The sequence below is a fragment of the Aptenodytes forsteri genome, unplaced genomic scaffold (genome assembly GCF_000699145.1).
Source record: "Aptenodytes forsteri isolate BGI_AS27 unplaced genomic scaffold, ASM69914v1 Scaffold185, whole genome shotgun sequence".
Taxonomy (NCBI): domain Eukaryota; kingdom Metazoa; phylum Chordata; class Aves; order Sphenisciformes; family Spheniscidae; genus Aptenodytes; species Aptenodytes forsteri.
In genome coordinates, this window is record NW_008796214.1 from 651752 (window position 1) to 677529 (window position 25778).

General features: G+C 36.8%; 1 protein-coding gene across 1 annotated transcript in view; it reads right to left on the minus strand.

The window, feature by feature from the left end:
• RALGAPA2 (Ral GTPase activating protein catalytic alpha subunit 2) overlaps positions 1-25778 on the minus strand; it is a 143512-nt gene that overhangs the window by 116550 nt on the left and 1184 nt on the right. The window contains exons 2-7 of the mRNA XM_019474419.1: positions 24595-24675; positions 16728-16838; positions 16028-16077; positions 4922-4979; positions 1576-1619; positions 483-657 (exon numbers count right to left, since the gene is read on the minus strand). Coding sequence (XP_019329964.1) covers positions 483-657; positions 1576-1619; positions 4922-4979; positions 16028-16077; positions 16728-16838; positions 24595-24675 — 519 coding nt within the window. The remainder of the gene's footprint in view (positions 1-482; positions 658-1575; positions 1620-4921; positions 4980-16027; positions 16078-16727; positions 16839-24594; positions 24676-25778) is intronic.

Below are 25778 nucleotides of genomic sequence, written 5' to 3' on the forward strand. Positions count from 1 at the left end.
ACTTTTTAGCAGGGCCTGTTGCGACAGGACAAGGGGTAATGGCTTTAAACTAAAGGGGGGTAGGTTTAGACTAGATATAAGGAAGACATTTTTTACGCTGAGGGTGGTGAAACACTGGCCCAGGTTGCCCAGAGAGGTGGTGGATGCCCCATCCCTGGAAACATTCCAGGTCAGGTTGGACGGGGCTCTGAGCAACCTGATCTAGTTGAAGATGTCCCTGCCCATGGCAGGGGGGTTGGACTAGATGACCTTTAGAGGTCCCTTCCAACCCAAACTATTCTATGATTCTATGATAAGATCAGAAGGCTATACAGCTGCAACAAATACAATAGCTTGACAAATTCAATACATCTCTGAATTATAAAGACAAATAGTATCAGCCATGTGACATCTTCCCCACAAGAAACTCTACAGCTCCACAACGACCTCAGTGGAAGGGGGAGGCAATACACCCCTCATGGAAATTCTGTTCATTTACTCACCATCTGGCGAATTAGGAGGACTAATGAGGTTATCTAGTGTACAGGGACCTCGTGAGGACATAATGGGTGGAAAGCCAGGCACAAGGCATGCAAATATTAATATCTGCTCTTCTGCACAGTTAGTCTGAAGCGCTTGAAGCCAGAGAAGAAACAGTCGGATTCCTTCACATCTTATCTACAAGGGGATGATTTTGTAGAAAAAGATATTAAAACAAACTTGTAAGTACAGTAACACAGTTAAATAGTTAAGAAAATGCACGACAAGTACTTTCGCCCCAGCTATATGCTAGTAAGTCTTTCCATCATACCAAGAGTAATCACATTATTAATTTAATCATGAGCAGAGAAGGGCGGGAGCAAACTGTACCCAAGGTGGTGGCACTCCAAGGAGGCAGCATTACCACTCCAACTTCAGTCAGAGGCCAAAAAGTTCTAGTTCCACTCCCGCAGTTCCTGGGGCCAAATGCATCTTGGCTAGTCTCAAGACTCAATCTTAAAAGGGGCTCTGGAAGTACAACAGCACGTGTAACGCACAACCGGGGAGCTGCCATCACTTCGTGCCCTTGTAAGTCTGAAATCTTGGCCCCACAGAGGTCAAAGCAAGCTATTGTCCTCAACATCACTGAGATCAAAAGATGCTCGTGAAAACTAAGATGCAACAAAACCACTCAAGGTAGAGTATTCAGTAAGTTTACTAAGTTTATTTTCTTTTTTGGTTTTATTAACAAGATACAATTTTAATTTCGGCAATATATTTAGAAAAAGAAAAATGGATTTAAAACTCTGGCAAACAAGAAAGCAATACTTCTATTACAGTATACTTAATGCTAGAGAGACATGAAAAAATAAAGTATTAAGCAAAATATATTGATACCTTCTCCAGGTAACTTTACAAAGGTCATTAGAACAGCAAAATGACTGAAGATAAATATTAAAATAATCTAGGATTAAAATAATAAAATCTATGATTAAAAGGTGAATGTAAAATTACAAACCCTAACAATCTAAAACCACTGATATTGGAAAATTGTAAAATAATATGCTTCATATGAATTAAAGTTAAAAGAAGTATGAATACATCAAAGAGATATACCCTGAGAGAATTTCCAGTGTGCAAAAGTTTCTTCAGAATCGACCCTGGAATAGAAAAATTAAATAGGCACGTATCAGATACTAAGATGGTCACTTTCCACTAGAATGTTCTTTAAAAAAATACTACAGAAAAGGCTAGTTTAATGCCATTTGCTATGTGGCTACCTGCGCTGGTGTTTAAGAAAAAGAAAACTATGGGGTAAAAAAACCCAAAGTGAATCTAATTACAATCATCATCATCATCAGTGTTATAAGATTAAATATAATGTATCTTTACAGTGAGGTACTTTGGTTTTAGTCAGATGACAATTTCTCAAGTTATTTTCATTAAAAATAAGATATCTAGGGGAAATTTTGACTTACTAGATTTGGAGAAATCAGGAAGTCCAACTTGTAGGATTAATGCATTCAAATACACTAATATTGATTAATTTAATGCTAAGAAAAAGATGCTAGCAATCTATACTACATTCATGTCTATAAAACACAACTATTAAAATGGCAAAATATTTCGATTCTGGCTTTAGAAATACCAGGCTAACTGCCCTTAACTTCAAATGTCTGACCTAAAAATCAGAGAGAGTATACATCACATGCTTCAGTTAAAAAATGTTTTTAATCCAATTCTGAGAAAAATAATATGATGTAGCACTCAGCTGTTGCTTCTCCTGGATTTGTGAATTATGTACATTCCTTAAATGTGATCCTTCCCTCCAGATCTCACCATTTCACAGTATTAAATGGAAAATTTTAATATATACATATTAATGCATGTGAACATTAAGCAAAAAGCAAATCACAAGGTACAACTGTAAATAACTGCACTGCCAAATTTTGTATCTTATTTAGTGGACACAGCTAAAAAACTATCCAAATATGACTATTCAAGAGAAGCATAAATATAAAGAGTATATTAGCTATAAAACAAGTGACTAAAAATAATTTGTTCTGGACTAATTCAGATGAAATGGTAGTAAAGTGATCAAGCAGATGTCTCCTTTTATTTTTGTCAGTGCTAACTGGAAATGTGACAACAGCCCTTTCCTTGACCCTTAACTTCCACTCATTATTTCCTCTGCAACAGCAAATTCATTGTTCTGATGAAAAACATGGCAGCTGAAGAAATAGTGCTGGAAACCAAACCAAACAACAACAACAAAGTACTACTTAGAAAAATACAACCCCCCCAAAGCAGCATAAAATTTACTTTAACAAACAGCAAAACAAAATGTTGCAACCACTTTGGTAGCATTCAGAAGCAGAATTTTCAAAGTAGTGATGAATCAAAGATGTTTAATTTAGAGGAAATTATAAAGTTAAACTACTTCATTGGATTTCCAGGTGCTTTGACTATAAAAATAAATGTATTTCACCTTCCAATATTTCTGTGCCCATTTGACTCTAGCTTTATTCAATCTGATCAAATGAGGAGAGGAATACATTTTGCTTTCTGGCTCCTGTACATGATCACAAGGTCAAAACATTCACTATACAAGCACTGTAGGCCACAGGGAATATTTAAATCATTAAAAAGTTAACTATCTTCAAACTAAAGACAATAAAACTTTTTTTTCCCCATATCATTAATGTTCAAAACTAATTTTAAAATCTAATTGAAAGTCCTACATGAACAGGAATAAATTTTGCTTTCTGGCTCCTGTACATGATCACAAGGTCAAAACATTCACTATACAAGCACTGTAGGCCACAGGGAATATTTAAATCATTAAAAAGTTAACTATCTTCAAACTAAAGACAATAAAACTTTTTTTTCCCCATATCATTAATGTTCAAAACTAATTTTAAAATCTAATTGAAAGTCCTACATGAACTATATGAAAACTTCTAAAAAAGTCATAGTTGTTCAGAAGAATTAATCCTGCTTTTCTTATTTAGATTTCTAAAGTTCGTGAGTGACTAAACCAAGCCTGTTAGATATCTATTATCTTTATGCTTAAGAGGAAACAACTATAGCGGAAGAACATTAAGTGCTTTAAGCCAAGCACTCCAAGTGCGTGCCTTAACTAAGTTGGCAACTTTATTTTGTTCTTTTTTATGCATGTATTGCAATACAATCTTCAGTTCTATGCTTATGAAGTCTTTTTTCTGCAGAACACCTGCCCCACAAAGCATGCAGAACGGACAAAAGACTAAGAAAAAAAAAAGCAGAGCTTTACTAACTCCAAGTCTTCTCCCCGCCGGACTCCTCCTATTCCTTCCCTTGCTCCAGAAGCCAGAATATGTACAGTAAATACCGTAGGAGCGTGGGGAAAGAACGGATAGTCTCTCGGTTTGGCCAAGTGAATGCCACCCATAGGTATCTTGTGTCTGTCACGGCCAATGTTGTAGTCTAACGTTAATGCTTGGCAAATCCTCCATTATATGAGAATCAGTGAAAGACAGCTGTGGCCAAACTTGCAGAAAGACCGTGTGTTCATAATTCCACTTATAAAGGCCAGTAAAAATGTGGACCACTCATTAAAAGAAAAACTGATCAAAAAGAGCTACTAAAAAGTTTATATTTTTGTCCTGAATCTCTTTCCTTCACTATCCCAGCTCTACACCAGAAATTCCTCATCTAATTCCCACAAATACTGTGACAACTGAGTGTTTCACAAATATTAACGAACTAAACTGCACAGAGAATACAGGAATATCAGAGAAGAAATTAAGCTCCTGTTCACTGCAGCAGTCCAATGCTTTGCATTTAGTTTAGCACAGCCTGTGCTCAACTACCAAACAGCCGCCTATTCACAGCATAAGTTTTACAGAATAGATTTCCAGGAGGAGTCAAGGGTCAAGTTCAACACAGTATCAATCCTTAGGCAAAGAGCAATATGTATGAATTTGTATGGGCAGCTCACATATGATCACTTGCAAAAAATTACCATAATGCAAATTTGCAGAGTCACATACAGATTCCACAACCCTCCTCAATCTTAATTTTTGGTGTTAGGCTGTGAATGCAAAGGGAGACCTAATTAGAAAAAGGTGTGTTGGTTTATAACCCCCATTACCTTGATAGCTTCTAGCACATGAAAGAGAAGAAAGGGAAGAAAACCCAGGTAAATTCAAGAATACAAAAATTTAAAGAGCATTCGTGCAAAATAAAAATGAAGCAGGCAACCAAAACCACACAAAACAAGCGGCACACAGTTATAGCTGGTAAAAAGATTTTCCGTACGCTTCAAGAATTTTCAGCTGCAAGTCTCGTATGTAAGTACTATTTGTGTATGGGCAATACTAAGGGATTCTGTGGTTAACAGGACTTGCAGAACCAGGGAAGTGACTACAGAAAACATTGATTTTTATTTGTACTAGAATGTTTTTAAACCATTCCTTCTTACCTATACTGCGAAAATGCCATCGATAAAAAATCCTCTCAGGTAGTAGCTGCAATATTTTCTGCAGGAAACAAAACTAAATAGTCAAATTTTCCGTAATAAACTGGCTCATTCAGAGGATACAGAGAAACTAATACACAAGACATAAATGAAATGGTAATGTATACATAGAGAACACAATAGAAAGCAAATACCTATCATAGTAAGGACTCCTGCCCGTTACTCTACTCCCTTGTTACGGAGAAAGATACTTGGAATGGTCCTGAATAAATACCATGACACTGCCATGAACCACTTTCCCCTTTCCCACTGTCTTGCAAACCCCTAGTATTCCAGAATATAAACTGATTTCTAATGAAGAAGTTACAGATTTCTAAGAAGCTCACTTTGGGTTACATTTTTCTGAAGTGTCTGGTAATGACTACTGTTAGATTGATACAGTCCAGATTTTGAGCTTCTGTGGCTTAGGTCTGTCTTTTTATCAACTAATGGGGTCTGATCTCCCAGCTAAGGCAGAGATGAACAGCGGTGCAGTTATTTTTACTGTGAGATGATTCACCTGTGTTTTCAGTTGGTAAGTGAAACCAAATTACACAAAGCTAGACTAATTTAATTCACAGCACATGCGGTTAATAAAGCACTTATGTGGAATAATATACAGCAGTCTGCCTGTGTAGCTTTGGACTGATCCTAACAGAGGCAGATCAAACAAAGAAAGAGGCTGTGGTCAAACCCATTCCCCCTTAGTTTTGTTACGCTACAGGGCACCAACAAAGCAAAGCAATTTAAGCATATGCTTAAGTGCTTTCCTGAATGGAGTCTTATAATCTTAGTTGCAAAGAACGGTTGGAGCTACCAAATGTTGTTGTTTGTCAGTTTAGTGGATGGTAATGCTATCAAATAATCTGGATAAATCAAAACTATCTGGGGGTCTTTCTTGGGTAAATATGGCTTTTAAAAGGACTTTAAGTTAACAGGCTCCGAGACACCTTTTTTTTTTATCCTTTTTTTCTCTTTTTTAAACTATTAGCAGTATAGACTAGGGCTTGGCAAGTAGGTGTATTAGTAGTACAGGATAGCTATCATACTGCTGTTCAGCCTCTCAAAAAAAGTGAGAGAACAAACATGGTTTCACATAGATTTCACAGAAAAATGTGTCTGGATCTTACAACTTTTCAGCCATTGAAATATGAAATTAAGAAGATACATTTAAATGGGAAACTACTTTTGACATCTACTTTTGGAACTAAAATTAAATTAAACAATGTTATAAATGACTAACAGAGTTCCTTGTAATTATCAAACAAAATCACTGGAACAAACTTCTGCACAACAAAGCGCCATTAAGTTTTCAGAAATACTACATGCAGGATGCAAAACGAATGACAAGTCATTTAAGCAACGGTGACCCATTTGTTGGTCTTTTGCGCATACAAGCTCACAAGAGGAAATAAAGTGTCACAGCCAAGAAAGCAAGAATTGGCATTTTAGGCAATCCTTCAGAGACGGCCAACACATGAATCATTATTGCTGTTAAAAACAGTATGCTCGAGAGATGGAATAAGACAGACTTTTTTATTTTTGACAACAAAGTGCTTCAGAAATTATATATAGCACTCATAATAGAGTCTTTTCAAAAATGGAACATTCCTTTCTCCATGGCAGAAGATGGAAGTCACGACAAGTTCATAGACTTGGGGAGCTAGACCTCAGGTCACACAAACAGACTGGTCCTCCTTCACATCTTTACCATAGCACATGCTCCCCAAATAGCATTTGGCATTTCTAAACGTTTACCTAGAACAAAAATATAAATCGGGCACATCCCTGGTATGTTCTCATTGTATTTTGTTTCAGTGTTATTCCCACAGCTCCCTCCCCAGGACACCGTGGCAGCAGGGCCTGAAGGAGCGGGAGGCTGGTGGCCAGAGGTCTAGCTCCCTGTCCATGGGCAGGAGGAATGCGCTTGGGATGAAGGATCTGACTGGCTAAACATGAGGCCATGATTCACATTTGGGCTTTACCTGTTAGTTAAGGACCACGTTTCTGCCAATCAGATTGCAGGATCCATAGACAAAGAATTATCATTATCCATATAAATAGTAAAATACTATCAGCCCACCACTTTTCACGACTATTTCTGACATTAATCTTTATCTAACTTGGCACAGGGCAGAAAGGAGCTTCTAATCTAAATCATGAATACTTCAAGGCACTGCAAGAGCGGTGGCACTCTGCATGCAGAGTTTGGTCTGTATCCAGGCACACATTAGACCGATCACACACCACATGCCCAAAGCGCATGAGGAAAGGCTCCATTAAACAAAACCCAAAGACAAACTGGCAACAAAAAACGGTCTGGATTCAAGTATCAGAATACACTGCAGGGATGAACCTTCAAACGTCTTCATGTTTATTATGGAAAACCAGACAAAAACACATTTTTTTTTCCATTGTTTAAGTCGTCATAAGTAGTACAGTAGATCGTTAGAGCAAAACCAATTTCCTTTCACAGGCCACACTAATAAGATACTTTCAGCTTGTCTCTGGATGTAACTTCTCTCTCATTTGTTTCAAAACACTAACTTTTGAGAACCAATTGTATTAAACTTCCAAAAAATCAAGCACCACTTCTGTATCAGTATGTTTTATTAGAAATTCGTCAAAAATCTGGTAATACTACCAGTGAAAATGCGTATGTTGGTATATTTCAGATGTTACAGTAAAATTCTTTATTGTAAACAAAAATTATATTTAGAAAATACATGTCTACTTCACTAAATGTCTGATGTGTATTTAAACACCAGGCATTGCATACTCATGTATTATGAATGTTTGTGAAAGTAATCTGATGATGTACAAATAAATTTTTCTTAGTTGCCAAAAGAAACAACACATATTTCCCAAGAGCTTCAGCAATGTTCTTAAAATAATTTTATAGTTTACACATCGCAACTGATTCAGGATCAAAATAAATAACCGCCGCTTGCTGGCTGTTTCAAAACACAATAGCACATTGAAGGAAGCTGGGTTTTACTACGCCCCCTCTGCAAGATGCAAAGCACGTTAACCGTTATTTGGGAAAGGCCAGAGGCACGATGGCACGCAGTAAAGGCAGTACCTTATATGTTACACAATTTCACCTAAACTTGAACACAAAGTTCACTTCCAGAAAGTGAACTATGGTAAGGTGTAAGCTGAGTAAGCTGATATGGTGGCAAAGCTGCATAATAAAGACCCATTTTGAAAATGAACTTAATAACAACTCTCGCATCCAAGTGTTAGTGAATTTTAGGTTATGCCCAGAGGAAACCTGGAAAACAAATGCTGTTGCAGAGTACAACACCCACCAGGAAAAGCAAGCTTAAACTTTAAATTGCATGAAGCTGGGAGGGTTGAGGAAGAAAAGAACACACTTGCATTTTTTTTCTTTAAAAAACACAGAACCAAACACCCTTGTCAGGTGACTGAATCCAAACAATTCAAGGGTTGAAATAAATAGTAAGAGGACAGAACTTCCTCTCTGAGGTAAGCTTCCATATCCCAAAATCTTTTCATATAGCAAAAATTGAGACAGTTAAGACATTTCTCATGCCGTTCTCCTTTTCAGCATCTCAAAACCAGGAAAAAAAAAATATATATATATGGATGCACTTTGAAAAAATGCAAAGATGTGATTAATCACCTGCATAGTACTACCAAACAGTAAACAGAAGTCATTTAAAAAAACCCCCAACAAGTTAGACTGCTAGCATCACAGCTACCTACTGAAGATATGAAAGCTTTGCAGCAGATTAGAATGAATAATCTAAATTCAGAGTCCACATTCGCTCCTGCAATGCAAAAATAAGTTATCATGGTTAAAAGTCTACACTATTAAATAAAAACTTCTGAATGTTACAAGTTAATTCAAAGTTATGGCTAAAAAGCCTTTTAATAGTAATTTTTGCATGTGTGCATTCGAGTCCCCAGACTGATATGCAATCTTACATCACACTGTAACACCATAAGTCATGAACAAGCTCCAGTTGTTGTCCTCTCAACTTAGCATTTCCAAGAACATTTTCTACACTCTCCCAAACCGTGGTGTTCTAAAAAACTCATATTGCTATTCCTATAAAACAAATGATAGTTTCTTCCACTCCAGCCTAGACTTTTAGCAATACTGCTGTGAATCCAAACTGGCTATTGACATCTCGTTTCTAGTTTCACAGCACACTAATAAGAAATATTTTAAGAAACCCCACAGTGCGAAATAATATTGCTTTTTCAGAAAACACATAGATCTATTTAATGCTTAGTGCTTTGCTGTATCTATATGGTAATCCATTATAGCACACTTGAAATAGAAATTAGGTATTACTACTGATCAACACATCAGGGTATCTGTCAGTTCTTTTAACTGATTATCCATAGTTCTTTTTCTTCTGGACTTCCTGCATGACTAGGAATAATGTTAAGTTTAAATCTTGGTTTACACAGGATGCTGCTTTTTGAAAGATATATCTCTCTATTTTATCAAAGTAAAATAAAAAATACCAAGGTTTGTATTTCAACAGATTCACTCTGACTTAACCAATACTGCAGTTTCTTTTAAAAAGCCTTTTATTTTTGCCAACTTTGTTGAATCATATCATGATTGGTAGCTTTGTGCCTTTTATTGTATGCTGCACTACCCTGTTGTAGAACACAGAGAAAGCTAAGGCTGTTATCAAATCTTACACTGAAGATCCCTACAACCTGAATGTTTTCCAGCTTAATTTACACAAAAGTGAGACGATAAGGACTGTTGTTCTGCCTTCCAGAGCTACAAGAAGCTGTTCTGTAACATGCTATACAGTCTCTTATTAAACAACAACAAAAACAAATGTGTTCTTGCTGATTGAACATGCTCTCAGAGGCAATGTCAATGACAAGTTCAGAATAATGTTCATTCCAGGAGAATGAATTCTGAGAAAAAAAAATAGCTTTTTCGATACAACCTGTACATGATAAGGAGTTTCTATTAGTCAGTGGCAGGTGGATCTACTTTAAGCCAAGTCAAATGTAGAACAGCTCTCCTATGCCCCTATGTTCAAGTACTGTTTGGTGGTATCTCCGCAAGTGTTTCAGAGTGTTCAACTACTGAAATCTGCAGTAATTTAGAAATTTTCCAGCTATTATTCACCGATTTACGTGAAGCCAAGAGCCCAATGAAGTTAGTATGCCTGCAGCGGTTCAATCTAAATAAAGGGATACTCCATTTATTGCATCAATAAATTATTTACAGTTATTTGTTGAGGGAAAATGTCTGCCCAAAGCACGCAAGATATGTATTCTTGCCCTAGGCATAACATTAAACAGTAAGATCTCTGAAGTCGAACATATGCAACATATAGTTAGAATTTACTACAGAATGCTGTAAGAATAACAATGTTATTTTAAGAGCAATAATAGATGAACCGATCGGAATTACAGCAGAACAAACTGTAGATGGTTCAAAAAGTAATTTTCTATGTGTAGGAAAGAAGGGCTATAAGCAATTTATTGTTAGAAACAAATAAGCTCTTTATTGAGCTTGAGAATCAGCCAACCAAGTCTGTGTGACAGACTTGAAGTTAAACAGTGGAACTGGTAATCGCGGTAGGCACAGGGAACCAACTGAAAAGCTGTAACAGAACCTAGAACCTGAATTTAAAGCTGTGACTCTTAATGGTAATTTGATTTCAAGTGTAAGATAACCTGCAGATGGGGAAATTAAGCCACTGAGCTGTACAGACACGAGGAAAATGCAAATACCAAAAAGGAAGTTAAATAAAGGGGAAAAGTTAAATAAAGGGGATAACCCTAAGAAATGAGAAACCAGGACCCGTGGTAACAAGAACTCAACAATAATTTGGCTGTATTATTCCTTGTAAAGAATTTTACAAGTACTTTTCACATTGGCCAGTTTCAAGACACAATTTATTTCTGCAGAATTCAATTTTACTCAGCTTTATTCAAAAATGTAGGAAGTAATTAGGAGCAACATCCTAAGATAAGCAAACCACCCTAAGAAAATGCTACAGATATAAAAGAACATCCTTTTGCACATTCATAAAAATAGCAACACAGCACTAAAGTCTTCTAAAAGAGTTATGAATCAAAAACTGTTGAAAGTTTCACTGATGCAGGTTTTTATGAAATTGAAAATGACCTGCTGAAAGTCACCACTGGCTTTGAGATTTGTTTTAAGCTGCTTAACCAATACTGCTAATTCACACAGTAGTCTATACAAAGTAGACCTACAATGTGGTGGAAGAATTCAATATTTAAAATATCCACAGCAATCTTAGTCCAGAATGAACCAAAGTTATACATTGTAAAAATTATATTTATGTGCATTACTAAGCAGTACTAAAAAAGCAGCTTATATTCCTAAGCTGCGTCAGTGCATACAGCTATCTGGTCACCCACCACCACAGCAGGTGTTCCTGTGACAGATGCAGTGTATTTACTGCGTGTGATCTGTAATCTACTTTTCAAAAGGGTTGCTAACAGATGATAGCCAATTATAAACCTATACTGAATTATCATTAGCATTTGCAGAACAAGTAACTTGTGCACATCTGCAGTAATAAATTTAAGCTATACAGCTGCTTCTGTAATCATTACATTCACATTCTGATAGCAGACCAATCCATGTTTCAATGGATTTATACCACATCTTAATCTTCTGAGTATGTGGCCATTTGTAGTTTATATTTAGGTGTGCTTCTAAGGACAACAATACTGTATTAAAACCAGTAGCTACTGCTACAAAATAAAGAGCTCAAAGTATGGTTGGGCATGTTCTAACAGTTTATTATCATCTCTGGAAAAACGCTTAGTGTTACACAAAAGCCAAAGCAGACCGTGAGTTTCAGTGTGTATAATACAAATGCTGCAGAGACTATTAGCACATTTATATTCTCTTTTACATCCACTTAATATTTAAATCCACCTGCTGTGTACGTACTCAGGATACTCCAAATCACACCTAGAAATGATACATTAAAATTTTGCTGCTGAACTTCTAAGGAAGGTCAAAACAGATCGCTCTGTCTATTCCTGTTTATAACCACAGCTCGCCTCTCCTCATTTCAGCAGGGCAAGAGGCATTTGGGGGAAAGCTAGGCTTGACAGATGAAAGGGCCTAGAAGCATAATCACAGCAAGGCCAGCATGAATTACATTGATACCTTTCTGGAGTTATAATTTTGTAGATTCTTAAAAAAAATTGCGCTTACTCTGTGTCCGGACCCAGGGACTCAAACTGCTCACATTTTCACCAAGTTCAAGAAACAAGATGTTCCATACAAAGCATGGACTTACAGAAATTAAGAGAGTACAGCATAAACAAACCTCTTTGTACAAACGATAAGAAAAACACGGTATGCTTTTATAAATAAGGACCCATAACACACAAGGGCACCTTACATTATATTAATGTGCACTGGTAAAAAATAAACAAGTAAAAACATCCATACTGAGAAGCTTTCAGCATACGTATCGTCTGTGGGAGGTGGGAGTACCTAACCCGTCTTCTCAGCTATCTACAAAACTGCAGAGAGCCCTGAACTACACTGACAGTATCTGAAAAACTTCTAGCAACAATAGTGGCTACTGTAAGTGACTTTGGGAAGCTTTAATACATTAGAAAAAGTATCTGAAAAACTCTAAGAATAAATTATTTCATACGGTGAAAGTGTTAAATCAGTGTAATGAATTTTATGACCGCATCAGCACGAGAGATGTGTCTGTTCTTAACTAATAAAGCATAATTATAGAGAATGGAAAGAAATTGATCTATGTATTATATCAAAACCATCAGTCTGCTCTTATTTTACTACAGACGCAAAAAAAAAAATGCAGCGTCAGAGGAATCAGTGTCTGATGCTGCAAGAAAAAAATACTTTATTATAAAAAAAATTCCAAGCTTTCACAATCAAAAGATGGCATAATACTTTTATGGGACCTTACATAAATGTAGTGCACCTTTCGTGAGTTCTGTGACACGCAGTGCTCAGCTGACAGCTATAACAAACAATGCCCCCAAATCATAGAGAACAGTGATATAAGAAACAATATGAACATGTTCTGAAAATATACTACAAATCTGGAGATAACTACGCCCTACCAGAAAAAAAAGCAAATTTGTTTTTCACATCATTTGGCCTTTTAGCTGAAACAGGGAAAAATAATACAGATAATTAGAGTTGCTGTATCATTTAATGAATATCTATTTGGAAAAAGACAAGGCCAAAGCACCTTTAAGAATATAAATTTAGATCTAAGAACTTTGTAATATTAATTATAAAAAAGCACTTTACAAAATGAACTGTTAACTTTTCATATTACTCCCTTTTGATTAGTATTTCTTCTTTGATTAATATGTTGTTTGATGTTATTGTTGAGTGGCCAAGCTATGTAGCTGATGTGTAAAATTAAGACTTCAATAAATTACAACTGAGTCAACTTAGTTTTCAGAGCATTTGTGGAAACGGCATTTGTTACTTTTGCTTAATTTAACACTAGGTGTCACTCAAGAACAGCAGCAAAATACCCACCAAACTATACCAGAAAAGGCGGAAGTCAATTCCTTTCATAAATATTTTTATTGATTTTTAAACTGTTAACCCTCAGCACCTGGATTCAGGATTTGTCAATCCTAAGTAATTACCTATTTAGCTAGTTAGAAGAAAACTCTAGGAAACTTCTGGCTCACGCTGACATCAGATTAAATATGGCAAGCTTAACAATCAATTAGTTTTGTTTCCTATGGCTTACAATATGAATGTTTAATTATTTGGCATTTACATTTTTTCTTGTCCTGTGTTCAGACTGATGTGTTCTTGTTCTGTGCATTAAAAGGCCCTCTAAAAAGCTGTTTTCCTACAATGCATTAAGTTATGAAGTGTTAAAGAGTTATAAATGGATTGCAAACTTACTTCCAGGAGATAAACACCATGAAGCTATTGCTCCAAATTCCACACAAATATCTTAAACGATTTCTTCCTCCTCAAAGCTGATGACGAGTAGGCTATAATATAATTCTCCTTGATCGGGACCCAAAGCAACACTTCATTCATATATAACTATGTATTTTTTTTTCTTCTTCGTCCAGTATGTTCTCCTGATGTTTTTAAGCGGTATTAAACGGTCGCTTATTAGCCACCCGTTTTCAAGACACAGGAATACATATTTACCCACTTTAACTGGGTGAGTAAGCATTAGCTATTTTCCATTCAATGACATAGCCACAGAAATTTACTTACTTATTCAAGACCACAGAGTAAGTGTATTAATGAGCTCCAATTAAGTTGCACAGCCTTGCTCAGTAAATGCGGTGATACCTTCTCCGCTGGGGTGGGGAGAGAGAAGGAAGAATTTCTCCTGCCCCAAATACGGTCCTAGCAGATATATGAGCTCATGTTCTTTGACACTGCCTCATGCAAAATCCTAAAGCAGACTCTTTTACTAATATCATAAGTAGCAGAAAACACAATTTGATTTTCAGATTTTAGTCTGAAAATGCAGTCTTGTAGTTAAAGAAGCAAAGGGAGGGAGAAGAAGAAAAGGGAGATGAACTTGCTACATCATAAAAGTCAGAAGATGAGACCACAAAAATCCAGGACTTCATGTCACCATTTTCATGGCCATTTGTCATATAAGAGGCATGTTAGGCTAAACAGCATCATTCTTATTGTCAATATAAATATTATTCTACCTACAAACTATACATTAATGCAAAAAAAATGAAGCCATATACTTCTGAGGTTTTTGTTTTGTTTTGTCTTGTTTCAATTTTTAGAGAGAGGGATAAGAGTTGAGAACACTTAACCTTTCTTTTAACTTCAATTTCTAGAGTCCCATTGAAAGTTGGGGGTTTTTTTCCTACCACCCCTACCAAAAAATAACCCACAATATAAACAAAGATAACATTTCTATGATGCAATACTCAAGTGAAAAGTTAGTAGTTGGATTAACAAAGAGAAATCAACAGAAGATGCGTGTATTTACTCTTAAGAAAGAAATCAGGCCAATTATTTACCTAATGAATTGTTTAAAACAAAAAAACAAACACACTAAAGGCACCACTGATCTCTGACTTCAGAGACAGGTAGAGCTTACACTAAGACTTCTGGTGTGCATTATAAAAACGTTTTTATATGTTAGGCTTTCATCTGGTCCACTGATATTTTCTCCCATCCAAATATATTTAGGTAATAACTCTAATTAAAGAGGTCCCTTGGAAAATGATTTATCACAGTCTATTCTTTAAATTAAAGACATCCTAATTTGGTTATGCAAAAGTTAACTAGCTAGTATCTCCTCCCTAGACACTGCAAATGCTATGACCGTCAGTGCTGGGAAGGGTATGCTTCCGGAAGTAAAAGATGCTCCACTGAATTTAAAAAAAAAATAAAAAAGTTAAACAAATTAACATTTCACACACTCAGATCAAACTGATATACAGTAGTTGACAACTCTTATCCTTTTACTTTCCTTGTGCTGCAAGACCAAATACTGCAATCATAATAGATGCCTCCATCTGAAAGGAACAGAGCCCAAACTTCTGCTGTGACGCATTCAAAATAAACATAACACTGAACTTCATACTGACAAAGCGTAGGGAAAAAGTACTGTTGTTTTGAACTAGGCCCCCATAAAATACAGAAGCAAGAACATATTTAATTAAAAAAAGGAAAAAGACTTTTGACAGCTTTAGCCTAACAGAGGCTATGCAACTATTGATCACTTGCTCCCAAATTCTACTGAAAAACAAGAGGACTTTTTCAAAGAGTTGATCCTCAGTTCCTTAGGACATATATATTACTGTATGATTTTCAAGTCATTTTGATAAAATCTCTTAACCCTGGATATTCATTTAACCAACATTCCCATTGCATAATAAAATCTTTATTGTTGTTGTATCTGAAAACTTAATGCACACGCTAGTTCTTTTCTGCCTTTCACCTTGTATAGCCATGGACACCTACTGTCATTTTGATTGATACCTGGTTTCACCCCTCATTGTAAAGGTGTAAGTAAGCATATTATGACAATGAGATTTAAAATAAAAATTAGTTTCATGGTATGGAAAACTTACTTCGAAAAGAAAGAGAATGGAGTCCAGCTCCTCCCTTTGTGATTTATTCCCTGCAAGACAGAAAACAATATTGTTTGCTGTAAATATACGGTTGTGAGACAGATGGTGAAATTACACTGTTGTTATTCAACTGAAGTCAAAGATGTTGCACTCGGTTTATTTTTCTTCACCTTTATCTACTATCAAAAGAGCAAGATGTTTCCCAAGTTCAGTGCCTCTCTCTCTTGATTACGAATGAGGGACATCTGGAGTCCCAGATCTGCAAAGCATCATCATTGTGCTCATCTCCAAGCAAACAGCTATTCCTACCGACGTATCTTCAACACTGAGATTCGTTCTGCGGATCTCTGACAATGTTTGAGTTGAACAGACATACGCTTAATTGTAGGATGAAGGCCTTCAATACTTCAGAACAAGATGAGATGATACGTATATAAATACACAAGACCTGATTTTTGTGCTGAAATGACACTTAGCCATAAAAATGGATTTAGAATTCTTTCCAGTTACTTATGACATTTCAGAAAGCAATTTTCCATGCTTGTCTCTTCTGATACCATAAAATTAAAATATTAGTACTAATTAATAATGTATGAAACTATTAATGAAAATATAGATAATTGTGGACTATATAATCATTAGATAAGATCAAATAGAATGCTTTTGAGAACAGTTAGGGAAAACTGACGCAACAATTGCCCTTTTTGTTTCAAGCTATTTTCCAGTGTTATGAAGTTTTCATAGAATATAAAATAAATTTGAGAATAATTGTTCTCAAAAAATTGCTTCAGGTCACTTCCATCCACAATATCTGAAAAGAGGAACAAACGGAGTTATTACACAACATCAGAAAGCTGAAAATTGTTGTCTTCATGCAAATTTAGTATTACAGAATGAAATAAATGCAATACAAAACAATTTTAGTGACTTCATTAAATATTCTATAGTAAATTGTGATTCCATCCTTGCAAGTAAGATAGGGAAATTTCCATTTTCACTTAATTTATGAAAGTTTGCAGTGTGGCTTAGGTTCATTTGTTTTCGGAAAAGACAGAAAAAAAAAAGGAAGAGAAAAGATGGAATGTGTCTTAGCTATCTAAATGGCTTCTGTATCATCAAAACAAGCAGGTACTGTTGGAAAAAACAAACACCAGCAATGATTTCTGTATGCAAATTGCAAATCCAGTCTTTAAATTTAACTGACAAGCAGATCAATTCAGAAAACATCATATTTCCAATTCATTTTAAAAAAATAATGGAAACGCAAGCATGCATCACTTTCCTAAGCCTTAACTTAGGTCTAAAATTTGAAAAAAGTTTCTTTTTTAAGAAGAAAAAAAAAATCTAACGTTTTCTAAACCTGACACTTGCAAAACACACTTTAACTTCATCTGTTTGCTCTTTATTGTAACTGATTTGGTCAAGAAAAGATAGATGATTCCACCCAGAATTAAGAGGATAAAGGTCAAGAATTATTAGCAACACGTCTTCTCTTTAAATTTCACATCTCAAGAAACCCATTCATTAATCAAGACAACAAAGCTGATTGCAAGAAGACCACCTGATAATATCACACAACTACAGAAGAAAGAATGACTTTAGCCTTGGACAATGGTATTTAAAAAAAAAAATTAATAACTTTTCAGTAGTAAACTTTGGTTGCTTGTACTACAGAAACAATTAGTTCATGGAAGCTCTTTTACATGATATTTGTTTCCTATAAACTACTGGTCTTTAATTTGCAAGCTAAGCGCAATTATTCCTCTTTATGAATGTGTTCTGTTAAACGCAACTCCAGAAGAAAACAAGGCTTTCATTTACAAGGATTTCATATAAAGGAATGAGGTCATTAAAATCTAAACAAAAAGGAAACTTTCCCTTTAAACTGTGAAAGGAGGAGAAAGGAACTGCCTAATCAAAAAAGCAAATTCTCCTTTTCTATAAATGTGGCATTTCAATGGTGACTCATCTGTTATTCTGATGTAAGCATGCATTCTTACAGCTACATCCTTTTTCTACTGAACTATTTTGTTCCTTATATTCCTTCGCAAGATATACAGGAAAACAATTTCTAACCTTAAGAGAGGCCAACAACAATACTCCCATTTACTACCCTAAGAGTAGATATTCACTCGGAAAGTAACATTTTCTTGCAATTCTGCATGCAAGTTGTCATCCTGATACCACTGCCCATTTCATTTAAAAAAAAAAAATCCAAAACATAACGAATAAGCCACACACCCAGTAATTCCAATGCTCAGTCAGAGATACAGCTTTCTTGGGCATTTCACTACCAAATTCCTTATTTTTTGCATACATTAAGAAAACACCATTTCTCTACTCCTTCATCGTGCATGTGTTCATGGTGACAAGAAGTGGAAAGCAGCACTGACCATGAATGCTTCACCCTGCTCCTCTGTGCACAGGAGAGGCGGGCAACGTCTTTGCCTGCTAAACCGATCTTTGGCTAGTAGGAGGACCAGCCAAGCTGGTGACAACACCCTTTCCAGCAGTCCCTCTCCCCTCTGCATCACGCCGGGTTGTAGGGAAAGCACCGCCAGACAGGCAGCACCACAGCAAGCGCATCTGAGTCTCACACGCTCCTTGACTGCTCTCTCACTTCAGCTCTCCCCACAACCCAGCTTCTCCCACCCATTTCACCAAAAGACAATCATCACAGAGACCATGACAAGAAAGACAGCTTCTCAAGAGGATTTACTAGAAGTTGGCAGGAAGCCTAAGACAGTAACTTGGATCACTACTATATATATGTTTAACTTGTAGCAGGATAAGGTTCATTCCTTTGTTTTCCAAATGGAAAACAACAGTGTAAGTTCCATGCACTGTTTATCATTTAAGATACTAAGATAAAATACTGACTTTTGGCAAATCGCATTGACTGAGGAAGTATTTATAAGCATTCAAGGAAATTAAACAGCAAGGTTGGAATTGAATTGCAGGTATTAGGTTATATTTTTTATATTTACTGATAAATAGCTCTCAGATTACTACTGTTGAAAACAGCCATCTAGTGAATTCAAAACTCTGAGCACTAAAATCTAAGGCAAGCTAGCAAACATTATCAGCCATCAGATATATAATGGCTTTCCAAAAACAGGTATAATCTAACTCCATTCCCTAAACAAGGATAGGTGATCCATTGGCTAATGCTTCTGATTAACACTTTACAGCTTTTACAGCAACATATAGGTAATAGCGAGACATTCATGAGGGTACACATGACATTTCTTCGATGTAAAATATGAAACCGTTGGCTCATTAGATGACTGCAAGTCACCCTTACTTGCCTTACTAAAGTTTAAAATTTAGGGAAACAAACTACTCAGGTACCACTTAATAAGAATCTGAGTTTATTGCCAAGCTCTCATTACTCTTCCTCGTATTAAAAAAAAAAAAAAAAATCTAGTGGGGACAATGATCGTGTCCTTACCACACCAGCTTTCCTTTTATTTTTCTGTTAACTACCAAATGTTATTGCAGTCATTTAAGTAGTTAGAAATCCTCCCTTAATTTCATGAACTTCCAAAGTCACTTGGCTTTATGTTACTTACACAAAGTTCTCTCAATCCTGAGGAGTTTTCTTCATCTCAAGTACTTAAAAAATTAAAGCAGCTGAAGAGACAACTTTGCAGTCATACCCTGGTTAATGATAAACTTTTATTACTAGCCTCACCCCAGAAACTACATACAATTTTTACTTACCTTCACAAAAAAAAAAAAACCACCAAAAACCACAACAAAAAAACCCCACACTTTTTCAGATTAGACCTTTAAATGCTAAATAAAAGCCTAGAAGATAATTTTCCTTCATTTTTTCAAGGGAAGGTCAGCATGGAAACATACCATTACTAAAAAAACCGCTCCAATTAGAACAATTCCTAAAACAATTTTAACACCTCAAATTTCACATGAAATCTAAGGAAGAACAGCTGTTCTAAATTCAGCAAGAAGTTTGGAAGCATTCACTTTTGAAAGTCTCTAAATGAAAATTTCTACTAAGCTTGTATTAATCTAGCTATACAGAACTGTGCAAACCAAGGCAGTGGCATAACTAAAAAAACCCACTACTCTCCTTTATTATGTCATTTTTGATTGAGGGAGTTAAATGAAAAACATGTTTTTTCCTAATTTATATTTTTTAAAGAAAAATATTAAGGATTGCACTTGGTAACCTAACAGATTTCATATTTAATCTAAACTGTGTGTAGCCGTATCAGGTCTACCATATATTTGTCCAGTGCAAGTCTGTGTGTAGCCATATCAGGTCTACCATATATTTGTCCAGTGCTCAACAGAGAAAAGGCTAAAAGCAATGGGCATAAGCAGCACCCACATCTGTTAGCAGTAGTACTCCTAACACATACACCAAAGCACAAAACATTGCCATTTTCCAGTTCAGGATTTAAATGACAGTTTCTTCAATGACACGGTCGAAATACGTGTAAAGTACTGTAACCCTGAAAACAGCCCAGCTTTTACACATGCATCCAGGAGTGAAGTGCCACAGCACAGGCTCTGAAGTGCATATTACTAATTCGAACACCAGCCGGCACCCAGTCTTCTGATGCACAATTTAGTCCATCAGTATGCTCAAAAACAAGTGTGAGCACATACACGGTCCAACAACCCACCCAGCAAATATCAAAGTTCAGGATCAACACAGTCCACAAATCTGTTAAACAATTTGTGTTTGGCAACTGCACCAAATTGGTGCTACATTCAAAACAAGGTTATCATCCTTAAGATTATTCAGTATAAAAAAATTGAAAATCCAGCCCCTTAACTTAATCGTTGTCACCATCTTCCAGGCAGCTCGCAGCATATTCAATAGCAGCAATGGGTAAGCTCCCATTTTTTCTTATTTCTAAGTGTAATGTGAATGGTGGTGGCCAATTTAAATCACCAGAGATTGTTCACAGAGACTACCTATAGACTGACTTTATGATTTCCTGCCATAAACAAAGTTCTCAGGCAAATCACACTCTGAAATTAGTAAGAATAACAACGCCACGAAGAAAAAGCTCATCACCTTCATGAAATAAAAACTTAAAGTATCATGTGATACTTCATCCCATGTTATGCATGAGCAAAGAATGACATCATCTAGATTACCGGAGAACCACAGCAAACAGTAGCTGTTGTTCCTATTGCACCACTATTCATAAAAGATACTGTGTCATGACAGAGCAATTTTTGAAACCAGAGAAAAATTCAAGGAAAATACGCTAAGCCATGCAAAGATGTTAAACTAAACATTTCAATTGTACCTGAGGAGAAAACATTGAAAGAGATAGTTCAATTAAAAAAAAGACTATTTTTACCACAGAACAGCCACAGAAAAAGTCTTAAAGAGCAGAGAGACATTTTTATGCTAAAAAAAGTCCCGTAGAATCTACCCTGGGAAACAGTGTAGAGGGCTTAATTTATGGCCAATTAGTGTGAAAGAGCCAAACTTGCATGTCACCACCACCATTTATACGACCATTATTTTTCAAGTCTATCCTAAAAAAAGACCACACTACTGACACTTCCACACACTGTATTTGGAAAAAAGTTCCTACTGACTTTACGGAAGTTCTGAAAGTTAGTACATCTTTATAGCAATAAAAAAATAAAGGAAATTTTCTGGTCATCTACCTAACACAAGCAAACATCCACTTTAAAACAATGTTATTATTCTGGTTAGTGTTTTGTATTGCCATGCAGGTAGACTACTCCACAGAAGCAGGAACTCAAATCCTAAAGGGCATTAGAGACTTGGGAGATGTTACAAGCAACACAAATTTAAAAGGGAATCTTTTCTTTCAGTTTGGCTATTCAACAAACTTACGCAGATGGTAGCTAAGAGACCTGAAGCAATCAAAAACTGGGTGTTATTGATCCTGGTGCTCACACAACCCCTTATTTATGGAAATACACATTCCTTTCTCTCATCCCTCCCCTATTATCATCTTTTCTCTGATTGTTATCCTCCTATATCAGTAGGATCTCAGAATAGTAACTGTCATTTTGTTTACAATTTAATTCCTGTGATTTAAAACTAACAAAGGAAGAAAAGATGGCATCTCCCAAGGAAACATAAAAACAGGAACAGTTATTTTGAGAACATGTGCCACTATGGCCTGAGTGAAGTAGCTGGGGACAGGGAGTGAAATGACTGGGGTGGGAGGAACATTAAGACACGCACACACATTCCTACCCCTGGCCAGCACAAGGAGTGCCACATTTGGGGGGTGGGGTAGAAAAAGAAACTGAAAAAAGAAAAAAAAAAAAAAAAGAAGAAATATCCAACTATTTTTGAGCCTTTATACCAAAAGCTTTGTTTTCCTTAAATACAGGAGACGTTCTTACCATGTGTTGCTTCATTTTCTGTGCTGAATAATACCATAAAACACACACTTGCAACGATATCTATGAAGATATTATCTTCAAAAAGCCACTCCCGTATTATCTAAAATGTTTACATTGATGTTCTCAAAAGCAGACGTCTCAGGAACATAACCAGAGCCTGCTTTGACATAGTCCCGGCAATAAAACGTATCCACTAGAAGGCAGCCAGGTGTCGTATCACACCATTTCTGCCAATAAGCCACTAATATGCCACCCAGCCCTCTGGCACCAATAACAATTTTCACTTAAAACCAATGTTCAATAATAAGTTTAATCAAAAAAACAGGTCACTATTTCCAAATGTAACAGACACTTGGAAGAAAAGATATTTCCTGAGAAGTGACAGGTGTATTTTTCCCCCCCTTGCCAACTGGGTAATAAGTATCTTTTACAGAAAACCACCAGACAACACTACCTCCTGTACCATCTGCCTTGAGACATAAATTAATTTCGTCATGCTAATAGGCGTATTTTTCCATTTGTTCCACCTGTCAGGTCCGTCACAGGAGCCTGACAACCTCCTCTGTACCACACTAGCACACAAAAATGTACCACCCCCGTAAGATGGGTATAACCAAGAGCCATAGCAAGTCCAGTATTTCATCTTAAACTAGTCATGTCTTGGTTTCAGGCGTGTCTTTCCAAGAGGCTGAAAGGGGAACATTAACAGAAAGTTACTGTATTTCTTATTTCTTCAAGTCTGTTTATTTTAGTGAGGCTAGTGGAAAAGGAAGAAATGTAAGGTCTGCGAGCTCGCACTCCAGTCTCTTAGACCAATCTTTCTCAGAATGGTTTCACAAAACATTCTAAACCTCATCTCATAAACAAAGAGTTTCCCAAAAATTTTTTTTTACAATGAAACTTGACATTATTTTAATATTGTTTGTACAGCACATGAACAAAAAGACATATATAGTTAAAAGGCATATCATAATACAGGTAAAGTATCTTCTCCTGTCTGTTCAAATTCCTGCCCTTAGGCACTTAGATACAAGGTACAATTAAAAAAAAAAAAAAAAAACCACACCACCAAAACCAAACACCAAGCAAACAAAATATTTTATATACCTCCAGTACAAGAAATTTACACATTTGGTCCCCAGAGGGAGATTAACACAAAACTGACCACCAGATTGCTAACTATGGAGATTTTTTTAACATACATTTATGGAATAGGAGGAATTTATAACCAGAGCAGTCACACACCCTTCACTCACAGCTAACTCCAAAGCAAACCAAACACCAAGCAAACAAAATATTTTATATACCTCCAGTACAAGAAATTTACACATTTGGTCCCCAGAGGGAGATTAACACAAAACTGACCACCAGATTGCTAACTATGGAGATTTTTTTAACATACATTTATGGAATAGGAGGAATTTATAACCAGAGCAGTCACACACCCTTCACTCACAGCTAACTCCAAAGCAAAGGTTCAATACTGTTCACAGAAAATGTGAAGACTGCAGGTGCTGAGGGACTCTAACACGTGAGTGTCTTGTCTCCCAGCACCAGGCACAGTGGTCAGAACTGCTCTACTTGTGAGTCCAAATCGTGAAGCTTAAATACCTACGGATTGGTCGTGCCGAACTTACAGGTATTGTTTCTCAAAAGATGAGCAAGACCTGGCCACTTTTAGAGCATAACACAAGACCACTTATGGATTTGGCCAGCACTTTGTCCACTAATCAATTGATTAGTGGACATGAAAATCTCTTTTTCAGATTAGCTACTTAAATGCAGTAGATCACAGGGGAATAACGTCTTTAAATCAGAGTGATGGTTACTCACACCTGTAAGAAACATGTCTCCAAAAAAATCAGCAGGATGCCGGTAATAAGCTAAACTATCACTGACTCTTCTACTCACTCGTTTCCGTGCTCTCACAGAGTACAACTTTCTCAAAGGGACCATCCCGAGGGAGACTAATCACTACTCTTCTCGCTCAGGATCATACTCAGTGTCCTCACCACAAAAGCTCCTCGCTTTGCTACAGTACATTCAAAACTTCTTTTGTCTATTTTCTCCTATCAGTGGAACGTCACAGGAAAAAGCTTTTAATCTCAAACTCAATCTCGAGCACCACCGATGAGCCCATGCTGCAAACCACAGTGAGGTTCGTCAGTGCAAGTCTTGCAGCCCGGTGCACGTACCAGGCAGAGGACTGAAGGGGAGCACCTTTGCTCTGCAAGGCCTGAGCTGCTTCCTGAGCAGTAACTCTGGCTCCACGCATCCTTCACACCACCAAGAGCAAGCACGTTAGGGGGTCCGAGGGGAATGACACGAACGCTGACCGACCAGAGAACAGCTCCTCAGCAGAAGATACAGTGCCCAACTTCTGCTCTCTTTCGATGAGCCACTAGCCTCAGGCCTTCTCCTCCAGCCATTTACTTACTTCTCACAGCTCGTAACACCACGTCTTTGAGGCTCCTACATACCTGCCAAACTTGACTGAAACGGTAGACTAAAAAGTGATTAGAGTACGCAAGAAGTAAAAATCAGATCATTTTCTCCTCCTTGTTTCTCAGGAGAACATCTAAAATGAGATAAACAAATACTAACACTGTCACTGATTCTCCTGATCTGGGACAGTGCACAAAAGCTCTTAAAAGAGCCTTTTCCTGCTGCAGTTTGCTGACGAACAGAGAACACGAGGCCACCCAAATCCTTGCAAATCATAGCTCACAGCTGGCTTCAATGTTCGGAATAAAAAGACCAGGGTTAAGGCTTCAACTGTAAGGCGACATTAGAGAGGCGCTCAACCTTGCCGGGAAGGGCATCAAAGTACCATTACATGACCCCCTTTAAAGTTAAAAAAAAAAACCAAAAAACCCCCAAAAAACAACCAAAAAAAAACCCCCAAACCAACCCAAATTAATGTTGTGGACAAGAGTAGAGTTTCTATGAATGGACCTTCTGAAGAACACTGCAGGAAATACATTTACATACTGTTTTGTACCCAAACAACAATGCTGCATCTGACACTGGGCGACACAAGTTTCCAAAGCCAGGAACAGCAAAACACGCCAATAACCTTCTCTAGCAGCTCCTGTAACTTTGAAAGGACACGGACTGCTACCTTTCAACAGCCATAAGCAGGAGAGCTTACAGAGCTCCCCGAAACTGCAAAGGAAGCTTGAAGAAAGCTGAGGAAACCTACGGCAGAAAAGGGTGTTTTCAACAAGGGTTGCCTATGAGAAGCTTTTATCACTCGGTGTTACTCATGTCTTGAGGACAGCTCTTACCCAGCCACGCCAAACAGCATTATAAAACGGTTCGAGGCGCACTGAAGAGTGAATAGATAAGCGTGCCCAGCGAACCGCCCGCGGCTCCGAGG